At 40.9% G+C, this 14,904-nt stretch overlaps 1 protein-coding gene across 1 annotated transcript; it reads right to left on the bottom strand.

Moving 5' to 3' along the window:
- Positions 1 to 1,439: 1,439 nt before the first annotated feature.
- LOC112830633 (olfactory receptor 6C74-like) lies at positions 1,440 to 2,402 on the bottom strand. Its single transcript, XM_025880562.1, has one exon. The coding sequence runs from the start codon at positions 2,400 to 2,402 to the stop codon at positions 1,440 to 1,442; it is 963 nt and encodes a 320-aa protein (XP_025736347.1).
- Between the last annotated feature and the right edge of the window lie 12,502 nt (positions 2,403 to 14,904).

Below are 14,904 nucleotides of genomic sequence, written 5' to 3'. Positions count from 1 at the left end.
TGGAAGTTGACCAGTTATTTGAAGGCAGCACCAGGCTTTCCCAGTGCAAATGATTCAGAGTCTACTCTGGTACCTTTGTATTCCATTCCCACTGCCATTTCCCTTAGCCGTCATTCTTTCTTCTAATTCCTGTAACAGTGTCTGTACCCACTTTCCTATTCTGATCTTGGCTTTCCCAAACTCCTTTTAATACAATGGTATAGTGAGCCATCTGTGATTTTTTAGGCATGTTTGATACTTCTTTATTGTCAATCAAATAAAATCTGAACTTTGTAATAAGACCATCAAGGCCAAATAGGATCTAATCATGGTGTAGAATGTGTTTCATAAAATGTATTTGAGATTATCTAACCTCAGGATTTGGGTTAAAGACAAAATAAAAATTGTCTTAATCTTTTTAGAGAGGTTTCTTCTGAATAATAAATGGACACATTCCAGTTGGAAAGGTGTGAAATGTACTCAAAGTTTAAGGATTGAGATAATGGAAATGTTGGTTTTAAAAGAGGTTATCAATCAGAAGATAACCTTAACAAGTTGACAACACCGCTCAACCAGGAAATATGTTTAATTTGTTTGTATTCATTAGCAATATGAAGTAGATAAGCAAATAACTTAGATTCCAAAAACTTGAATCTTTGGAAGATATTATAGAAATATGAAATAAGGGCTTCCTTCCACTGACATACTTAAGCATTCTGTGATAACAGTTTTAGGAGATGAACCAATCATTAGTATGCATTATGCATCTGAGGAGTTGGAGCTAGAATAAATAACTTAGGAACTAGGAGTACTGGTCAGGTGTAGGATGCTGTGGTTATTACCACTATTTAGAGTTTGGTTCTCTAAGACTGAGAACAATTCTGTTTCTCTCCAGGATGGGATTGATGCATACATATGTAGCTAAGCTATGGGTCAAGAATAGCATTTAAGAGCACACCTGATACAAACCATATATATTCCAAGGTGAAGGGTACTATGACCATTATTTCCTTGGGCTAGGGAGGGAGGGAATGTAGACCCAAGCATTTGTACTATTTCTATCCTTTCCTTCCTAACCACATCGTAATATACAACCTCCTATTATTTTAATTACCTAAATGCCTTTCTTAAAGCATTATTAATTCTGTTGTGCCATGTTTATGGCTAGAGAGAAGTAAAATAAAAAGTGTATATATTACTAAAATTTAGAAACTTTAAGCACATGATTTTTATCAGAGGAAAGACTAACAATTCAGTAAAGGATTTTGCAATTAATTGTCATCAATAAGTGGAATATTTAGGGAAAAGATAGTTATGCACATCAATGTAAAAAGTGGCCTTACAAAACAGATTTCCATTTTGCTAGTGATGTGCAGTACAACTCTGTGGACTGCCAAATTGGCCAGAATGAAGACAAATGGTTCTCTAGGCCTTCCACTCCAAAGCCATGTGATTTTTTTTTATCTTGATATTTTCATTCTGCATATTGTCTCCCTCAGAGCCTGGTGGACCTGCTTGTTCCGCAGAGTATAGATGACAGGGTTGAGCAGTGGGGTCACCACTGTGTTCACAAGGGCAGCCTCCCTGTTGGAGTCCAGCCTATTCCTTTGCTTTGGTTTCATGTATATAAACACACAGCTGCCATACATCAGAGAGAGGACAATGAGGTGAGAAGAGCAGGCAGAGAAAGCTTTCTGTTTCTCCTTGGCTGATGGGAGTTGCACAATTGTGACTACTATGTTGTTGTAGGCAATGAGGGTTATGATAAGAGATGTTAAAAGGATAAACAAGGCAAGGACAAAGGCCAACATTTCCACAGACCTGGTGTCAGAACAGGAGAGATGAATCAGGGGCCCAACATCACAGAAAAAGTGGGGGATGATATGGGGACCACAGAATGATAACTGGGAAACCTTTACTACTGGACCAGTGATGAGAGGGAAGGCCAAAACAAAGCAGGCAGTGACCAGGAGGAAGCAAGTCTTCAGGTTCATGATGGTCGGGTAATGCAGAGGCTTGCAAATGGCCAGGTACCGATCCAGAGACATCACTGCTATGAGGAGGAAACCTGCTGCTCCCAGAAATAAAAAGACAAAGGCTTGTATGAAACAGGCAGGAAAGGAAATGGTTTGTTTGCCTAAGAGAAAGATGACCAGCAACTTAGGAATAACAGCACTTATGACACCACACTCCAAGAAGGAGAAAATGCTGAGGAAAAAGTACATAGGTGTGTGGAGCCGGGAGTCAGTACAGGTGATCGTGACTATGACAGCATTGCCTGCAATGGATGCCAGGTACGCCAGCAGGTGCACCAGGAAGAGGACCTTTCCCAGATGCTGGATGGCAGGAAACCCCTCCAAGATGAATTCTTGGACAGTTGTCCCATTCCTCATTTCCATGGGCATGTCTTTCCACAGCATCATCAATGTTGGTCTAACCTATTATAAAGACATCAGGGAACACAAAGGTTTTAGAGAAGCATGACTAAGTTATTTGCATATCAAAGAAGATGGAGAGGCAGATAACAATGTGGCTTAGCCCATTGGTTCTTGAATCAGAAGGACCTGAATTTAATACTAGTTCAATACTGAGTTCTAACTCCTGAGCGATGAGTCATCTTTGGAAAGGAAGTTAACCTTTGTAAACTTTACTTTGCCCTCTGTAGAATGAAGATGATAGGATCTACCTATTACTGTTCTTTGATAATTAATTAAGATAAAGCATGTAAGTCACTTGGCATATTTTGACAATGTTTCTTATGTGTTCCTCAGTCTAAGTGTAATATTATCATTAAAATGATGCTTAATAGAGTTATTGACATTTTCATACTTACAAAATATTTTATTTTTAATATTATTTTGTAAATAAACATAACAATAATGTTAGTAATATTCCCTTTGAATATCCCTTGTAAAATATGCAACACATTTTATGGTCTAAGTTGTCATCATCATCTGTTGAGGACTTACGTTTGTTCTATGCTGGTCACTGAAATTCAGTATTTCTATTACTCTTCACAATAACCATGAGCCCCTTATTCTACAGAAGTGGAAATTGATGTTTAGAGAATTCCAGAGAGCTTAGATCACAGAGCTGGGAATTTAGCCAGAATGCCAGAATCTGGAGGATATGCTGTTTCCAAATGCAGTGACAAAATATTTTAAAATGGGATCATATCTATTGTTGATGATCTCTCAATCTTAAGTGAAAGATTAGCTTTATTTATCATAATTGTTTCTACCCTTGGTTAGATTCACTGATGAGTTATAGACCTGTGGAATGACATGGGGCTTAGAGAGCAACTACTTTAGCACAAGCAGAGACCAGAGACATTAGGGGCTGCTCAACAACTTGAGGTTAGGTTGTAAATCCAGGATTTACCACCCACCGTCCCCACCCCAGGGTTCATGCTGGCCTGTGATGCAGGTGGGAGTGATAGTAGTTTATAAGATTAACCCACTGTGGAGGTTATGCAGGGCACCTGGCATTCATAAATTACTCTTGCATCAAAGCTCCGTGAACATTCTTCTCTCTTCAGTACTCTCAATCAGTAACTTCTCTCGGGATGGTGTTTGGCTGTAGCATCTCAATACTAGGCTAAAAGTCTGCTGTGTGGAATTTGTCACTCTCACTAATGCACCCTGGGCCATGTCCTCTGAAGGGCTGCTCATGAAACCAAACTGTTCCCCCCTGAGTGGTACAACCAGAAGGAGCCTCTGTTTCTGTTCCTATTGACCTCAGTAAGTCCACCAGATCACCACAGTCCATGAGGCCAGGCACACACATGAATCACCTCATGGAGGGCAGGACTTCCTCCTCTTGCAGCTATTCTTTGAAGACATTAAGAGCTTGCTCTGGGCTGAGGGGAAAGGAGAGGAGAAGGAAACTCATTTGTCACAGCCTGTTGTCCCTGAGGGGGGTGAATATGCATTCCATGCTGCCAGTGTTCTGAATGACAAAGCCCTGTTTCGATAGCCCAGGATGTTTTTTAGCACAAGGCTACATGCAGCCTTGACCACTGAAACCCCAGAGGGGAGCAGATGGACTAAAACAACTACATTTCACCGGCCCCAGTTTTGAGCTAGAGCTGGGCTTCCAGACTACTTAGGATTCTGAGGAAAAGTCTGGCTGCCTCCACCAGTGGGTAGAAACCCACCTAACATGCAACATTGCTTTCACTTCCTATACCAGTTAATAGGAGTAGGCATCTTCTTATAGGTTTAGACCTGGGTGCTGCTGAGACAAGGGTCCTTCTGCAGCAGTGCTCCATGTCATGGATGCATCTGCTCCAAGTCACCTTCTATTGCACTATGGTCCTCCATCATATGCTCACCTTCCCATGTGGAGAAGCATCCTTATTTTACTGCATCAACAGTTAGAAGGTGCCGACATGAAAATTTGAAGTCTCTGTGATGTTTTTGCCACAATACTGTTTGGCTACCCAGCAGGAAGGACCTAGCCAGTGAGCAGAGAGTATAGGTCCCCAAACCTTATTGGATGCTGAAGAGACAGGGGCAGAAAGTAAAGGCCTGTCTTGTCTCCTGAGGGCAGCTAATTAGTTAATGTTGAGAACAAGAATTACTGGCCTAACCCTTATATTTATCTTCCCATTGTCTCTGGTAATGCTGACTCCCAGATGTCCACATTGTTCTCTGCCAAGATTTTTGAAGGAAATTATATGACATTTTCCCAAGGGTTTTTAAAATCCCAGGTTGAATATTGCTACTGCTTTGAGGTAACAGTCCAGACTATAGTTTTCTACATGTGATATTTGGAATGAGACCAGAGCATAGTTGTTAAAAGAACAGATTTTATGGTGAGAAGCAGCTGGATCACACCCTGGCTTGCATGTGGCTTTTGAGAAGATACTGGGGAAATCCACCTGTCTTGGTCAATCATTCTTCATGCTTCCACCAATATTATGATTCTTTTCATTGCATATTTTTATCTGAAAAATATTTTCATTGTGCTCACCAATCCTTGGAAAAGGAAAGCACACATTTTCCTCTTCAGGGAAGAAAGGGAAATGCTAGGCAGTTTCTGTAATATCTCTAACCTGGCAGGCGCCTCTCTTTTTAAATGTATCTGGGATGTGGAACCCCAGATTCTTTCTAAATATAGAAGAGGCTAGATGTGAGGTTTAGGGTGGAGAAGCTGTATCCATAGCAACCACTGCATTGGAAAACTGCTTCTTGGTATCTCAGCTGATCTGCTGTGTAGAAGTGACCCAATTTTCTGTGACCTCTGGTTTCCCATCCAGAGCCCGATAAGGGGACTAAACTCCCAAAGTGTATTTGCTGGCAACCCTGGGGCACATGGTAGCTGGAAATTTGTCCTGCATGAATCTGCCCTCATCATAATTGGTCTTACAAGGTCAAGGCAAATATTATAGAAACTTTCATGAGTACTCATGTGGGTCCCATCTACCCAAAAAATCATTTTTACAACATCTGTCCATCTACACACTTCTGCTTTCCATCCAGGCCAAACTTGGAAACCATGGTTATTTTCTCAGTTGGAAGTGAGGGAAAATAAAGAGTAATGGGAGAAGAGTTACAATGCTATAGCAATGTGAGACTATACATTTTAATGCTAAGATAAAGGCTCATTTGTATGTGGTTTTAATTTTATGCAGTGCCAGCTTCATGGTGCAGAAATACTTCTCAGACCTGAGTGAATCCCAATGCCAACACGATGGTGGGAAATGTGGGAGGAGAGGGCCTGGCATGTGGTTTGATGGCAAGGCTTAGAAAGTGGAAAAAGAAATGGGCTAAACTAACTCTACATTGCATCTAGCATAAGGGGTGGTGAGACGGTACCAAGAAATGTTTCAAGTTGTCCTTGATCTAGTTTCTCATTTCTGGATAGTGCCTTCATGGCTTATCCTTTACCCACTATTTCTTTATGTTTTTAATGGTACCTTGATCTCATTTGTTGTGGCCGTTTTCCAGCATTGCTTGTGCTTTGAGTGTTTAGTTATCCAGTTAGAGTAAGGAAAGGGATAGTTCTTAAAGTTGTATTTGTGATTATCAAAACTTAGAAGGTTAAAGCACACATCAATTTATGGATTATCCTCTGCAGCATATTGTTATGTTTTCCATTCTGTCCTTCAGCCACTAAATGATAAATTAGGTTACCCCAATATTCAGGATTTAGATAATAAGAATATTTTTGTTTATAGTGTATCTGGTTAATATGGTCTATTCCTAGAATGGTTCCATTTTCTAGTATTATTTCCCTAAGGAAAGAGGCTTAATTAAGGCCCGAGGAAAGATAAATCCCGTCATCTATGATATTGTGGGAGAAGGTGTAGAGGATGCTAATATGAAGAGAAGTGGGGATCAGGATGGAGAGAAGCACTCAGTATACCCAACCCGGGCTGAGGGTGGAGCTGTGGGAATACTAATAATCCTTTAAGAAGCACTGTCCCTCATGGAAATTCCATATAAGTAAGGCAAGAATGGCAACAGAGACTCAGAATACATCAATTCTGATCTAAAGGGTTCATTACTCATATGCAATACCCATCCATCCATGTGAGAAAAGCATGGTAGTGTTAGTAGCTTCCAACTTGGGACCCAGAGGGGAAGCTGAAGGCATAGGGTAATTTATTCTGAGTTTCTTTGTTGTCTTTTTTATTCTTGCATGGAAAAAAGAAAACTTCTCCTTTTTAATGAACCTCATCATATAATGACTAATACAGTTGAATTATATGGGTGGGACAGAAAGAGGTAGAAAAAGCTACCTATAAATCTCAGAAGTGAAACCACTTGGTAAGGTTCTGGATCTTCCACTTTTATTTTTAAGTTTGTATTTAAATTAGTTAATTAAATTCCTTAAATGTTTGGTAGAATTTGCTTGTGAATCCATCTGACCCTGCACACTTTTCTATATGGGGTGATTTTTTATTCCTGATTCAATTATTTTGCTAGTTAAATTTCTGTTCAAGTTTTCTATTTCTTTCTGTTTTAGTTTTGTGGTTTGTAGGTTTCTAGACATTTATCCATTTATTCCAGGTTGGCATGTAGTTTTTCATAATATTCTCTTATAATTTGTATTTCTGTGGTGTTGGTTATTTCTCCTCTATCATTTGTGATTTTATTTATTTGGGTCCTTTCTCCTTTCTTTTTGATAACTTTGGCTAGAGGTTTTTCAATTTTACTACTGTTTTCAAAGAACCAGCTCCTCGTTTCATTGATATGTTCTTTTAGTTTCTATATCATTTATTTCTGCTCTAATCTTTATTATTTTCTTCTTTCTCCTGGCTTTAGGTTTCGTTTGTTGTCTTTTTCTAGCTCCTTTGTTGTGATGTTAGGTTATTTATGTGAGTTTTCTTGCTTCTTCGGATAGGCCTGTATTCCTATATCCTTCCCTCTTAGGATTGCTTTTGCGACATCCCAAGGTTTTGGACCATCGTGTTTACACTTTCATTTAGTTCCATGTATTTTTTATATCTTCTTTGAATTTCTGGTTGACTCATTCATTGTTCATTGGCATGTTGTTTGGCCTCCCTGTTATTTGTAGTGTTTCCCAATTTTTTCTTTTGGTTGATTTCCAGTTTAAGAGCATGCTCAGGGGCGGAGCAAGATGGCGGAGGAGTAGGAGACCTGGATTTCATCTGGTCTCAGGAATTCAGCTGGATAGGGATCAAACCATTCTGAACACCTATGAACTCAGCAGGAGATCAAAGAGGAGAGTAGCAACAACTCTCTGAACAGAGAAGCGACCACTTACTGGAAGGTAGGACGTGCGGAGAAAGTGAATCCGAGGCGATATTTGGGAGGAGAGACGGCGGGGGAGGGGCCTCCGCCGGCTGCTTCTGGCAAGTGCTAGAGCCGCGGAGCACAAAATCGGACCTTTTAGAAGTTGGCTCCGTGGAGGGACGTCGCTGCAGTGGCTAAGCAGGGGGTGGAATCCTCCCGGGACAGTGTGGTCTCAGGACCCTCGGAGTCACAGAAAGACCGGGGGTGCCTGAGTGCGGCAGAGCTCCCAGGTATCGGAGCGGGGAAGCCGGCTGTAGAGACGGAGCCGAGGCGCAGGCTCTCAGCTCGGGGTTGCCATAGACTGTGATCCGCAGCCCAGTCGGGCCACTGCTCTTCCAGCAGGGACCCAACAAGCGGCAGAGCCAGGGAGACTCCCCTTCCTCCCCTGGGAAGAGTGGCACAGGAATGCACCACAGGGATCTACTGGGTTTGGAGACTCCACACGGGGTCGGGTGCCAGAGATAGAAATGCTCGGTCACAGGCCAGGTGAGCACGGAGTGTGGCCGGAGACCGGGGAGACGGGAGTGACTGGCTGCTCTTCTCTGGGGGGCACACTGAGGAGTGGAGCCCTGAGTTCTTGCTTCCTCCGGGGCAGAGATTGGGAGGCCGCCATTTTCACTGTCGTCCCCCAAAGCGGTAGCGAAAGCTTGCAGGGAACAAAAGCTCCTGAGAGCGAACCCGAGCAGCTTGCTTAGCCGGGACTGACAAGGGCAGGGCAATTCCGCCCCCGACAAAGACATTTGGGAACCACAGCAACAGGCCCCTCCCCCAGAAGATCAGCAGGAAGAGCCAGCAAGCCAAGACCAAGTTTACCGATCAAGGAGAATGGGAGAACTCCAGCGCTAGGGGAATACTGCACATAGAATTCATGGCTTTTTGTACCATGATTCATTAGTTTTTCAAAGTTAATTTTTTAACTGTTTTTTTTTAAATTTCTCTTTTTCCCTTTTTCAACCAACATCTTATCAATCCCTTTTTTTAAAAAAACATTTTTTATTTTTCATTTTTAGAGTCATATTTTATCCCCTCATAATAGTTACCCTTATTTTTGGCATATATATGTAAGTTTTTCTCTCTTTAAGATTTTGAGATACAGTTTCTTCTAACAGATCAAAATATACCCTAAATCCCTAGTGTATGGCTTTGTTCTAGTCCCCTGCCTGATCACATTCTCTCCCTTTTTTTTTTTAAATCTTCTTCTTTCTTTTTTCAAACAACTTCTTATCGTATCAATTCCTTTTATAAAATCTTTTATAATTTTCATCTTTACAGTCATCTTCCATCCCTTCATTGTATCAACCCTTATTTTGTACATATATAAGTCTTGCTTCCTTTAAAATTTTAGGAGGCACTTTTTTCTAACAGACCAAAATATGCCCAAAATCTAGTGTGTGGCACTGATCTATGCACTAGCCTGATCATATTTGATCATATTCTGGTTTTTTTTTTGTATTGTTCTGTTTTTGTTTTTAATCTTTTTGGATTTTTTTCTTTCTTTCTTTCTTTCTCTTTCTTTTTTCTTTCTTTCCCTTTCTTTTCCCCTGGTTTCAGGTCTTTTCTGATTTGTATAGAGTATATTTGTATAGAGTATATTTGCTGGGGACGTTGTTAACCTGTTAGCATTTTGTTCTCTCATTCATCTATTCTCCTCTGGACAAAATGACAAGATGAAAAAAATCACCTCAGCAAAAAGAACAAGAGATAGTACCATCAGCCAGGGACCTACTCAATACGGACATTAGTACGATGTTGGACCTAGAGTTCAGAATCATGACTTTAAAGATACTAGCTGGGATTGAAAAAAGCATGGAAGTTATTAGAGAAACCCTTTCTGGAGAAATAAAAGAACTAAAATCTAACCAAGTCGAAATCAAAAAGGCTATTGATGAGGTGCAATCAAAATGGGGGCAGTAACTGCTAGGATAAATGAGGCAGAAGAGAGAATCAGTGATATAGAAGACCAAATGGTGGAAAATAAAGAGGCTGAGAAAAAGAGAGAGAAACAACTACAGGATCACGAGGGCAGAATTCGAGAGATAAGTGATACGATAAGACAAAACAACATTAGAATAATTGAGATCCCAGAAGAAGAAGAAAGAGACAGAGTAGACATCCCTGCCGTGTTCCTGACCTTAGGGGGAAAGCTCTCAGTTTTTCCCCATTGACAATGATATTCGCTGTAGGTTTTTCATAGATGGCTTTTATGATATTGAGGTATGTACCCTCTATCCCTATACTCTGAAGAGTTTTGATCAGAAAGGATGCTGTACTTTGTCAAATGCTTTTTCTACATCTATTGAGAGGATCATATGGTTCTTGTTCTTTCTTTGATTAATGTATTGTATCACATTGATTGATTTGCGGATGTTGAACCAAACTTGCAGCCCAGGGATAAATCCCACTGGTCCTAGTGAATAATCCTTTTAATGTACTGTTGTATCCTATTGGCTACTATTTTCATGAGAATTTTTGCATGCATGTTCATCAAGGATATTGGTCTGTAATTCTCCCTTTTGATGGGGTCTTTGTGTGGTTTGGGGATCAAGGTAATGGTGGCCTCATAAAACGAGTTTGGAAGTTTTCCTTCCATTTCTATTTTTTGGAACAGTTTCAGAAGAATAGGTATTAATTCTTCTTGAAATGTTTGATAGAATTCCCCTGGGAAGCCATCTGGCCCTGGGCTTTTGTTTGTTGGGAGATTTTTGATGACTGCTTCAATTTCCATAGTGGTTATAGGTCTGTTCAGGTTTTCTATTTCTTCCTCATTCAATTTTGGTAGTTGATACATCTCTAGGAATGCGTCCATTTCTTCCAGGTTATCTAATTTGCTGGCATAGAGTTGCTCATAATATGTTCTTATAATTGTTTGTATGTCTTTGATGTTGGTGGTAATCTCTCCTCTTTCATTCATGATTTTGTTGATTTGGGTCATTTTTCTTTTTGATAAGTCTGGTCAGGGGTTTATCAACCTTGTTAATTCTTTGAAAGAACCAGCTCCTAGTTTCGTTGATCTGTTCTACTGTTCTTTTGGTTTCTGTTTCATTGATTTCTGCTCTGATCTTTATTATTTCTCTTCTCCTGCTGGGTTTAGGCTTTGTTTGCTGTTCTTTCTCCAGCTCCTTTAGGTGTAGGGTTAGGTTGTGTATTTGAGACCTTTCTTATTTCTTGAGAAAGGCTTGTATTGCTATATATTTTCCTCTTAGGACTGTCTTTGCTGCATTCCAAAGATTTTGAACAGCTGTGTTTTCATTTTCATTGGTTTCCATGAATTTTTTTTTAAATTCTTCTTTAATTTCCTGGTTGACTCATTCATTCTCTAGTAGGATGCTCTTTAGCCTCCATGTATTTGAGTTCTTTCCAACTTTCCTCTTGTGATTGAGCTCTAGTTTCAAAGCACTGTGGTCTGAAATTATGCAGGGAATGATCCCAATCTTTTGGTACCGGTTGAGACCTGATTTGTGACCTAGGATGTGATCTATTCTGGAGAATGTTCCATGGGCACTAGAGAAGAATATGTGTTCTGTTGCTTTAATGGAATGTTCTGAATATATCTGTGAAGTCCATTTGGTCCAGTGTGCCATTTAAAGTCTTTATTTCTTTGTTGATCTTTTGCTTAGATGATCTGTCCATTTCAGTCAGGGGGTGTTAACATCCCCCACTATTATTGTATTGTTGTTGAAGTGTTTCCTTGCTTTTGTTATTAATTGGCTTATATAATTGGCCGCTCCCATGTTAGGGGCATAGATATTTACAATTGTTAGATCTTCTTTTTGGAGAGACCCTTTAAGTAGGATATAGTGTCCTTCCTCATCTCTTATTATAGTCTTTGGTTTAAAATCTAATTTGTCTGATAGAAGAATTGCCACCGCAGCTTTCTTTTGGTGTCCATTAGCATGATAAATGGTTTTCCACCCCCTCACTTTCAATCTGGATGTGTCTTTGGGTCTAAAATGAGTGTCTTGCAGACAGAATATCAATGGGTCTTGTTTTTTTGTCCAATGTGATAGCCTGTGTCTTTTGATTGGGGCATTTAGCCCATTTATATTCAGGGTAACTACTGAAAGATATGAATTTAGTGCCATTGTATTCCCTGTAAGGTGACTGTTGCTTTATATCGTCTGTGTTCCTTTCTGGTCTATGTTACTTTTAGGCTCTCTTTGCTTAGAGGACCCCTTTCAATATTTCTTGGAGGGCTGGTTTCATGTTTGCAAATTCCTTTAGTTTTTGTTTGTCCTGGAAGCTTTTTATCTCTCCTTCTATTTTCAATGACAGCCTCGCTGGATATAGTATTCTTGCCTGCATATTTTCTCATTTAGTGCTCTGAAGATATCATGCCAGTCTTTTCTGGCCTGCCAGGTCTCTGTGGATAGGTCTGTTGCCAATCTAATGTTTCTACCATTGCAGGTTACCGATCTCTTGCCCTAGCTGCTTTCAGGATTTTCTCTTTGTCTCTGGGACTAGTTAAGTTTTACTCTTAGATGTTGGGTTGTTGACCTATTTTTATTGATTTTGAGGGGGGGTTCTCTCTGCCTCCTGGATTTTGATGCCTGTTTCCTTCCCCAAATTAGGGATGGTCTCTGCTATAATTTGCTCCAGTATACCTTCTGCCCCTCTCTCTCTTTCTTCTTCTTTTGGGATCCCAATTATTCTAATGTGTTTTCGTCTTATGGTACCGCTTATCTCTCGAATTCTGCCCTTGTGATCCAGTAGTTGTTTATCTTTTTCTCAGCTTCTTTATTTTTTCATCATTTGGCTTCTATATCACTAATCCTCTCTTCTGCCTCATCCTAGCAGTTAGAGCCTCCATTTTTTATTGCACCTCATTATAGCCTTTTTGATTTTGACTTGGTTAGATTTTAGTTCTTTTATTTCTCCAGAAAGGGTTTCTCTAATATCTTCCATGCTTTTTTCAAGCCCAGCTAGTATCTTTAAAATCATCATTCTGAACTCTAGTTCTGACATCTTACTAATGTCCGTATTGATTAGGTCCCTGGTAGTCGGTACTGCCTCTTGTTATTTTGTTGAGGTAATTTTTTCCGTCTTGTCATTTTGTCTAGAGGAGAATAGATGAATGAGAGAACAAAATGCTAACAGGGTAACAAAGTCCCCAGAAAATATACACTTAACAAATCAGAAAAGACCTGAAACTAGAGGAAAAGAAAGGGAAAGGATGAAAAAAGAAAAAAATAGAAAAAGATAAAAACAAACAAAAAAACCCAAAACAGTATATGATCAAATATGATCAGGCTGGTGGATAGATCACTGCCACACACTAGATTTTGGGCGTATTTTGATCTATTAGAAGAAAGTGCCTCCCAAAATTTTAAAGAAATAAAAACATATATTTACAAAAATAAGCGTTAATACAATGAAGGGATGGAATATGAGTCTAAAGATGAAAACTGTAAAAGATTTTATAAAAGGAATTGATAAGAAGTTGGTTGAAAAAAGAAAGAAGAGGATTTAAAAAAAAAAAGGAGAGAATATGATCAGGCTGGAGACTAGAACAAAGCCATACACTAGAGATTTAGGGTATATTTTTATCTGTTAGAAGAAACTGTATTTGAAAATTTTAAAGAGAGAACAACTTCTCTCTATATATGTATATATACCAAAAATAAGGGTAACTACTATGAAGGGATAGAATATGAGTCTAAAAATGAAAAATAAAAGTGTTTTTTAAAAAAGGGATTGATAAGATGTTGGTTGAAAAAGGGAAAAAGAAAAATTAAAAAAAAAAAGGCAGTTAAAGAAAATTAACTTTGAAAGACTAAAGAATCATGGTAAAAAAGCCATGAATTCTATGTGCAGTATTCCCCTAGCGCTGGAGGTCTGCGGTTCTCATTGATCAGTAAACTTGGTCTTGGCTGGCTGTTCTTGCTGATCTTCTGGGGGAGGGGCCTGTTGCCGTGGTTGCCAAATGTCTTTGCTGGAGGCGGAATTGCCCCGCCCTTGCTGGTCCGGGCTAAGTAATCTGCTCGGGTTTGCTCTCGGGAGTTTTTGTTCTCTGCAAGCTTTCCGTACAGCTTTGGAGGATGAGAGTGAAAATGGTGCCCCCCAATCTCTGCCCAGAGGAGCTGAGAACTCGGAGCCCCAGTGCTCATTGAGCCCCCAGAGAAAAGCAGTCACTCCCGTCTCCCCGGTCTCCGGCCGCACTCTGTGCTCACCCGGCCTGTGACCAAGCGTTTCTATCTCTGGCTCACAACCCCGTGTGGAGTCTCCAAACCCAGCAGATCCCTGCGGTGCACTCCTGCACCCCTCCTCCTGGGAGAGGAAGGGGATTCTCCCCGGATCTGTCGCTTGTTGGGTCCCTGCTGGAGGAGCAGTGGCCCGACTGTGCTGCGGACCACGGTTTATGGCAACCACGAGCTGAGAGCCCGTGCCTCAGCTCCGTCTCTGCAGCCGGCTTCCCCGCTCTGATACCTGGGAGCTCTGCCGCACTCAGGCACCCCCGGTCTTTCTGTGACCCCGAGGGTCCTGAGACCACACTGTCCCGTGAGGGTTCCACCCCCCCGCTTAGCCACTGGAGCGACGTCCCTCAGCAGAGCTGACTTCTAAAAGCTCCAATTTTGTGCTCCAAGGCTCTATCACTTTGCAGAAGCAGCCGGTGGAGGCCCCCTCCCCCGCCATCTATCCTCCCGAATATCACCTCGGATTCACTTCTCCGCACGTCCTACCTTCCAGAAAGTGGTCGCTTTTCTGTTCAGAGAGTTGCTGCTATTCTTTTCTTTGATCTCCTGTTGAATTCGTAGGTGTTCAGAATGGTTTGATCCCTATCCAGCTGAATTCCTGAGACCAGATGAAATCCAGGTCTCCTACTCCTCCACCATCTTGCTCCTTCCTACCCCCCGCAATCTTTTTGAAAAAGGAAAGCACATATTTGTCTTCTTCAGGGAAGAAGGGGGAATGCAAGGTTTCTGTAACATCTCTAACCTGACAGGGCCCTCTTTTTTTTTAAAAGAATCTTGGCAGTGGATCCCCAGATTCTTTGTAGATGCAGAAGAGGAAGAGATGTGCACCTGAGGATGGAGAAGGTGTATCCATAGCAACCACTGGCTTGGAAAGCTGTTTCTTTTCCTGGGTATGTCAGCTGGGATTCTGTGGCAGGAGTGACCCATTTTTCTGTGGCTTCTGGCTTCCCATCGAAAGCCAGAGAAGGGGG

This window comes from Callorhinus ursinus, unplaced genomic scaffold (assembly GCF_003265705.2).
Source record: "Callorhinus ursinus isolate GAN/ISIS: 27379988/994484 unplaced genomic scaffold, GSC_fseal_2.0 scaffold20, whole genome shotgun sequence".
In the NCBI taxonomy this organism is placed as follows: Eukaryota; Metazoa; Chordata; class Mammalia; order Carnivora; family Otariidae; genus Callorhinus; species Callorhinus ursinus.
Note: the sequence above shows the minus strand (reverse complement) of the source record. Positions and strands in the feature narration are given on the sequence as shown.